We start from the raw sequence: 8448 nt of genomic DNA on the forward strand, positions 1-8448 counted from the left end.
GTGAGGTTGGGAATGGCTGGCAGAACAGAATGAAGTTTTTTTAATCAGGTTTATTGTGCAGTCATCAAGAATGCAAATATAAATAACAGTTCTAAAGCACCTAGTTGTTTTAAGAAGAGAAAAACAGAGTATTTGTGTTTAAAGGAAAAAGCAGCCACAGTAATTTAAAGAATGCCCATCAGTAGCAATAAAAAGTCAAAAACATAAAAGTATACTAAAGCTAAAATCAACCCAAATTGGAATAGGCAAAGACCTAAAAATTTAGAAACAAAATTATTAAGCTCATCATCCTTTCCTGAATCTGTATAGTAAATATTAGTCTCTACATGAATTATCATAACCTGTAGAAATTTATTTTTGCAAGGGTAACTTCTATAAAAGTCCACACAGAGAACCATAAATACTTCTAATCTCTTTTGCATTCACCCCAGTTCTAGACAAACACATTACATACAGTAATTTCTTTCCATAGTGATTTTTATTCTCGGAGCAAAACAGTCTATCAGATACAAAACTATGGCGTCCTTCATCACATGTGCACAGAAGTACATTTGATATATAAAAGGTAGAATGGAAAATCTGTTAATAGTTCTATGGGGCATTGGCCTTAAATACTGCAAAGCTGCCTGGGTCCAGCCCCAAATTAGCTGCTGAGAAAACCGTCCCGAGAACTGGAACGAAGCCCCGAAAGGCCGAGATCTGAGTTGCCCTATAGTGAGACAACAGTCAGACTGTGGCCAAGGAAGCAGGCTCTACTACTACTTTTAAAAATTTTCATAGATAAGTAGCTGTAGAAAGGCTGTCGATTGAATTCAGTTCCCTGGCTGGCCGTTTGATCTATTGTCTGGCATTTCAAGGAGGCATAAGCTGTAGTAGAATGCAGATTTTCTGGAGTTGAGCTTGATATCTTTCTGAGTAAATAGGCTTGCACGATAGATACCTCTAACAGTGAGGAGTAAGGATGACATTAACCACCAAAGATCATGATTTGGACTTGTTTCTTTCAACAGCTTTGAAAGAAAATTTAACAGGGCATTACCAAATTCATGAATTTAGTAGAGCAGCATTTTTTCCATGTTTAATTATGGATTCAGGAAAAAAAAACCTGTTCCAGTTTTGAGAGTCAGATGAAATGATACCATTTGCTACATAAACTTGATAGTAGGTGAAAAACAGAATAACAGAACAACAGAGATGGAAGAGACCTTGGAGGTCTTCTAGTCCAACCCCCTGCTCAAACTGGGGACCCTATACCATTTCAGACAAATGGTTGTCCCATCTCTTCTTAAAAACCTCCAGTAATGGCACATCCACAACTTCTGGAGGCAAGACTGTTTACTGGTTAATTTTTCTCACCGGCAAGAAATTTCTCCTTAGTTCTTGGTTGGTTTTCTCCTTGATTTGTTTCCATCCATTGCTTCTCATCTTACCTTTAGGTACTTTGGAGAACAGATTGAATCCCCTCTTCTTTGTAGCAATTTCTCAAATATTGGAACACTATCATATTATACCTAGTTCTTCTTTTCAGTTTAGACTTACCCAATTCCTGCAATTGTTCCTTCATATGTTTTAGCCTCCATACCCCAATCATCTTTGTTGTTCTCTGTATTTTTTCTAAAGTCTCAACATTTCTTATATTGTGGTGACCAAAACTGGATCCACTATTCCAAGTGTGGTCTTATCAAGGTATTATAAAGCAGTACTAATGCTTCATGTGATCTTAATTTTACCCCTCTGTTAATGCAGACTGGGATTGCATTGGCTTTTTGGGCAGCTGCAGCACACTGCTGGCTCATAGTTAAGTGGTTGTCCATTGGGACTCCTAGATCCTTTTCACATAGTTTTATTGAGCCAGGTTCCATTTGTATCAGACATGTCAAACTCACGATGTCACGTGACGTCGCACAACGTATCGGAGCCTTTTCGCCATTGCCGGCAATGGGGTAAAGTGTGGCTTCCGGATGACACATCCGGCCCATAGACCGGCACTTTGACACCCCTGATCTATATACTATACCTGTGCATTTGATGTTTCTTGTCTAAGTGTAGAACTTTACTTTTCTCACTACTGAATTTCATTTTGTTAGATAGGGCCCAGTGTTCAAGTCTATCGAGATCCTTCTGGATCTTGAGCCTATCTTCTGGGGTGTTGGCTATTCCTGCCAGTTTGGCAAATTTGATCAGTTCCCCTTCTATTCCCTCATCTAAATCATTTATGTAAATGAAGAAGGTCACTGGGCCTAAGACAGAACCTTGTGTCACCGCACTGCATATTTCCCTCCATATAGATATACTTCCATTATGGACTACACACTGAGTGAGATTTGTCAGCCAGTTATAAATCCATCTGCCAGTGATGCTGTCTATCCACATTTTTTAACCGACCAAAAGTAGACTGTATGCTACTTTGCCAAATGTCTTATTGAAATCCAAATCTACTATGTCCACAGCATTTCCCTGGTCCACTAATTTAGTTACTTTGTCAAGGAATGAAATAAGATTTGTTTGGAATGTCCCTGATACAACAAATAGGTCCATGATGTTTTTTCCCCTTCCTTTTCTATTACACTTTTTAATCCTAGAATGTTTCTTGAGTAAGTTACTTGGTCAATGCATTGTCATATTACATGAGCTAGGTCGGAGAAGCCCACTGGGGCAAAGTGTTTGATCTGTCAGCATCTGGACACGGCTCTGTGAATTACATAATCCCAATAATCACAATCTGTAGCTAAGCGTGGTTGGCATTTCATTACCTACACACTTTCTGCACAATCAAACCAAAGTTGCAACAACTTGCTAGGAAAACATGCTTTCTATCATAATAAGCACAAGAGCTTTGAAAGGAGAAACCTTTGTACAAACTCATTGCATACGATAAACCTACAAACATTGGCTAAGATATAATGTCGACACATCCCATTTATTATACCTGTTTTATGAGCAAAAGAAGGTCTGAAGTACTATTCTTTGCAGGGTCTTGTGAGACTCAGATACCCTCTCTATGCATTAGAAGATACACTCTGCTGAGTGCTTCCATTTTGGGATTCATTTGCCTTGTAACTAGGCTGGGCAGCATTTTCAGTATTCTCTGGGGATTTCAAGTTCTCCTTTTCTACAGAGTTGCTAGATGTCAGAGGTTTGCAGACATGACAAAAAAACTTGAAGCATATGACCAATCCTTCATAAATATTGGAAGAAAAAAGCTTCTTGCATGGATGGCAGAACTGGTAAAACACAAGCATAAAAAGCACAGCTATGCAGTAGCCAATGAGCAGTTGCAAGAACAGCATTGGAGCACATACGTATGTGTACACATCTGTCTTGTATGTGTACCACATTAGTAAGAGAAAAGCATTCTCAAAGAACCTCAGCAAATAGTACAAAGCCAGCCTACTCCAGTTTGGGGATTTGTCAATTAAATCAGAATCATTAAGCTTCAGCTGCACTGCAGACCAGCAAAACATATTGATGCCGGCATACAGGAAAGTGAGGAGACATAAGACAATGGTGGTGCCTACTTTGCTCAAGGCCTTCTCTATGTTTTCTGGCAGAGTACACTTGCTTTGCCAGAACTGAATCCAAGGATGAAAGAAAAAAGCAAAAAAATTCACCAGCACCACAGGCAGGATCCAGATCTGAAGAACTGAACTGAAGAGGACAAGGACTATCACCCTCGTTGCAATCTCAAAGCTCCTCCAGAGGAAAATGCAAAGGTAGGCAGCAGGTTTCACACTGATGTCATAATCGTCATACTTGATCTTAATGGCCAAAATATTGCATCGCAGTGCTCCATACACAATTGACAGGAGGGAAAGAACCATGAAGATACCTTGGAAAAATAAATATGACAAACAATAGGTTTTAAAAAAAAACAGCACTATCCAAACTGCAGGAATGGGACTATATTGGAAATTAAAAACCATACAGAGCATTAAAATATTATCTTTCCTAAATAAAGCAGTTTCCCAGGCCTCTTTTACTTATTTCTAGTGCTGGAAAAATATTTTTCCCAGAAAAGCTACAAAAATAAGCACAAAAACCTATGTAAAATAATACTAGAAACCCTGCACTATTTTTCTGAATGACTGGCCAATGCATTACACAAAACCACAACTTTCTTAATTATCAACTTTTATTTATTAACCTCGCAGAAAGGATATAGACTATTGCTTATAAGCCACAAAGGTCGGCTGTACAGTGTTCATCAAATTGTAACAGTGATGAAAAAAGGAACTTTATGACCCATCCTCACTGTTACAATTCACAGGTCTTTAAAATAAAGAAAAGCTGAGTAAGATCATAAGGACAGTTGCAGTTCCATTTAGCAACTACTTTGCTTAACAACTGAGTTGCTGGTCCTAATTGTGGTTGTTAAGTAAGAACAACCTGTACTATGGTGCTGAGCCAAAACAAAACACACTGCTTTATGGCATACCATAATATGTAAAGCCATTATGTACACAAAGGGAGGTTGAAAAGATCAGTCAAGCACTTCATATTTTAGCTATTTAGGGCTTGAGAGAAACATCATGCTCACACCTCAGCAATCCTCCAAATCTCTTTACATTAAATTGTGAAGTCTGTCCCCTACCAGTCAGCTGCTATTCGGGTTCCTCTTCTTAATAGAAGCATGTTTTAACACCTACCAGCAGTAGGATTGAGCGTGGTAAAATGGCTGCCTATTCTCACTGCCCATCAACTGTTATTTAGGCTCTTTTTGAAGATGTTAGTACGCCTTTCCAAGAGCTTTGTATCCTGTTTGAAAATAACCATATAACAGCTGGCTGGTAGGAGGATGATTCAAGGGTCCTTTACGCACAGACAGAACATAGAATAACAAAGTTGGCAGGGACCTCAGAGATCCTCTAGTCTAGTCCAACCTCCTGCTCGAGCAGGAGACCCATTTTACTATACAATTTTAGACAAATGGCTGTCCACTCTCTTAGATAGTCTGTTACAGTGCTTTTTTTGTAAAAGAAAAAGGTGCCGGAACTCACATGTGTCATACAACCCGCCTTGCCTACCCTACAAGGTTCCATCCAAAAAAGGTGCCGGAACTCCATTCTGAGCGTTCTATGAGGAAAAAAGCCCTGGTCTGTTATATTTATATAGATGTCATTCAGATGTATCACAATATTACAAGATCACCCATCTTACCACAAGGTAACTCTAAATAATGTGGTTTACTTGGCTTCAGTTTAGTGAGTTCTGTGAATACAGACATTATGATTATAAAGTATGGTTTATTGCTTATTGTGTGAAATAAATCTAACAAATGTTTTTTGTCAGTAAGCCATGTTTAAGCAAATGGTGACTTGATGCAAATATATGCAATTAAGCCCCTATCAATCATTCTACTTGAAAATCTCTTTGTTGGAGGTACCTTTGAGTGGCACAATGCTCTCAGTTGGTAGTCTCAGGTGGGAAAAAAAATACTTTGAAAAGAATTTAAAATTCTAGCCATCTAATATCTGAGATTGCAGTCATTTTTATTTTATTTTAGTATGTAATATTTGTTTTAAAAGCATTGGCACCTACAACGTTGGTAAATATTATGATGGCACCAACCGCCTGCAAATGTTGCTGACAACATATGTCAAGTTAGTCACACCACAATAACTTCTTTTAACCATTTTTCTGAACCTTTCTAAAAAGAGAGAAAGAGACTTACCCACAATTCCCTTCTCAAAGCATTTGCTGAAACATAAATAGAGAAAAAACAGTTGTACGTACTTCTAGCTACTGTGATCTCTCGTTGCAGGACACAGATGTAAAGTTGAAGTGTTAGCTGAGGTGCAGATCCTAGGAAAGCTTGAATCACTGATGCTCGACTAAATGCAGATCTGTGTGTAAACAGCTTCCCCTCTGCCTGGCCTACTTCCTTCTCAACTTCTTCTGAATGTCCGTCTTTTGGCATCTGTCTTTTCTTAGTGATACTGACATAAGGCTCTTCCACTCTACCTGCATGAAAGTAAATATAAAAAACTTCCATGCACCTGGAAGGAACAAACAAGAGAAACTATCACAACCATCTATTTCTATCACATATTTCAAAAGTGTAATGGATCGCATGTGCATTTATTTCCCCACTGTCACTCCCTAAGTCAATCTGTATAGACACCAATCAGCTAACTCACACTTAAGATTATTAAAATTACGGATCATACAATAGAGCAAAGTAATAGCACTACGTATCTTATGTGAACATCCAGCATATTCTAAACACCCCTATGGGAAGAGATTGTTTAGAAAAAAGTTTCCTTCTCTTAATATGTTACATGCTAATATGATCCACTTTCAGCATTACTGAATTTACATAGCCCAACACATATCTTGAGAAGCACTTTGGCGTAATGGTTAATGCACCAGGCTAGAAACCAGTAGACTGTGAGTTCTAGTCCAGCCTTTGTCACAAAGCCAGCTGGGTGATCTTTGGTCAATCACGCTCCCAAGGTCCTAGGAAGGAGACAATAGGAAACATCTTCTGAAAAATGTTACCAAGAAACCTGTAGGGACTGGTTGAGACACTCACCATGAGTCAAAGCTGACTCAAAGACAGTGAAAAACCTTAAACCCATACCACACGTATCTCACAGTACTCTGCATGATTTATTGATAATTTTATATTGCCATCCAACTCTCTGGCGGTGATGCTAGGCGGGTTAAAGGAATAAACCCCCCAAACAAAACCCAATACACCCCCTCGCCCCTGGTGCCAACATTCAAACAGCCCACCACCCGATGGGCTCCATACTAGCCTGGATCATGAGGCCCACTGGGAAAACTATGTTTTCAGAAGAATAAGAAGAGGGCTGCGAGTGTTATCACCTTAGGGATGATGTTTCAAAGATACAGAGCCACCATAGAAAAGGCCCTTATAGTTGGTCCCACAAGGTGGACCGTCTTGATTTAAGGGACCCATATCATACCCTGCCTCCCTGATTTGGTGGGCTGGATAGATATAATTGGGAAATAGGGTCTTTCAAATAACCTGGCCCTAAGGTATGTAGGGCTTTAAATGTGATAAGCAGCAGCTTGAATTGGATCCAGAAGCAAATCAACAATCAGTGCAATTTCCACAAGAGAGGTGATGTGTGCTAATCTAGACTTGCACAGAACCATGCAGCTGCTACATTTTGAACCAACTTTTCGAGGGCGTTTTCCATGTAGAGTGTATTATATTTATATTTTATATATACAAACTATATTTATATACTACAGACCATATTGGTGCCAGAGAGGCTTAAAATTCTTGATTCTTTTAAAAATCCTCATATCCCGATAGTCAAATGATAATTTTGAATTTTAATATTTTACATTGTGAGTTAAAGGCCCAGGGCTCCCTAGCCAATCGTACCATTCCATGAAGTGTGTGACAGCTTGTTATCATGGGCTGGAGCCATTCAGGACCAAGCACTTATTGCATACAAGAAACAATGATTAGCTAAAAGTTAAATCACTATTTCTCTTTATGCATCCCATTTCCAGAGACTTGAAGTTGCCAACATTGAGAAACATTCATATCGACTTTAGTTCATTCAAAGGAAGGATTTATTAACACACCATATCAAGTTGGTTTTATAATGATTTTTTTTAAAAAAAAGATTCTCAGACAGCTAAAAGGAGAATAGGCTTTACCGATGTATCAAAGAGCAAGCTCTTTATTTGCTGTAGGTGTCCGACCACCTACTTCCCTATAGCAATGGATTCATCCCGAGTCATAGAGCCAGGACCCCCTCACCAACGGTGCCATTCTGTGCAGCGTGTAACAACTTGTTGTCCTGGGTTGGTGCCATTCGCGAACAAGGGCACCTCATTCATCTTGAAGGGCCCTCGGGAGAAGAGCCCAGCCTTGGGATTCCTCCTCGGTGGAGCCACCGTCCCACCCACCTGACAATGGGTCCCAGCTGCAGGATGTGGAGCAGCAACACCAACGGCCTGTCCCGGCTGAGGTCGCGGTGGATGAAGACGAGGCTGAACTGGACCAGGATGCAAGGCAAGAGAGCGAAGAGGAGAGTCAGCGATTGCCAAATGCGGTCACCAGCCGAGCGGTAGGTGCTGCTCAGATACAAGGCGATCGCCGTCTCGGCCACGAAGAGGAACAGCGAGACGAGGACGGAGCCCGGGAATTTCATGGCCCCTTTTTTTGCGGCCTGCCCACCAACAGGCCAACCGGCGGCTTAGGGGGATGCAAGGGAAGGAGGATGCCGTGGCAGGCAGACCCGCAGCGGAGGCCTCCTGACGCCCATCTCCGTCTTCTGCAGCGGCGCTTTGATTTCTCGGGCGAAGAGAGGAGCGACTGGCGCTTGCAATGCATGGCCGCTAGGAGTCAGGCCTGAGCGGGCTGCGGAAGTCTCCGAGAGCGCCGGGCATCTGAGTCCAGCTTTCTGGGCTCGGGGATGAACAAAAGATCCCCTCTGATCACAGCTCGATTCGTTTGTTAACTCC

At 40.7% G+C, this 8448-nt stretch overlaps 1 protein-coding gene across 1 annotated transcript; it reads right to left on the minus strand.

Moving 5' to 3' along the window:
• Window positions 1–2999: 2999 nt before the first annotated feature.
• Window positions 3000–8135, minus strand: XK (X-linked Kx blood group antigen, Kell and VPS13A binding protein; the record flags this gene model as incomplete). The annotated part of the gene is made up of 3 exons (XM_083362908.1): window positions 3000–3829; window positions 5734–5996; window positions 7891–8135. 3 exons carry the CDS (start codon window positions 8133–8135, stop codon window positions 3000–3002), a joined length of 1338 nt encoding a protein of 445 aa, XP_083219034.1.
• Between the last annotated feature and the right edge of the window lie 313 nt (window positions 8136–8448).

Source organism: Vipera ursinii (genome assembly GCF_947247035.1).
Source record: "Vipera ursinii genome assembly, chromosome: 4".
Taxonomy (NCBI): Eukaryota; Metazoa; Chordata; class Lepidosauria; order Squamata; family Viperidae; genus Vipera; species Vipera ursinii.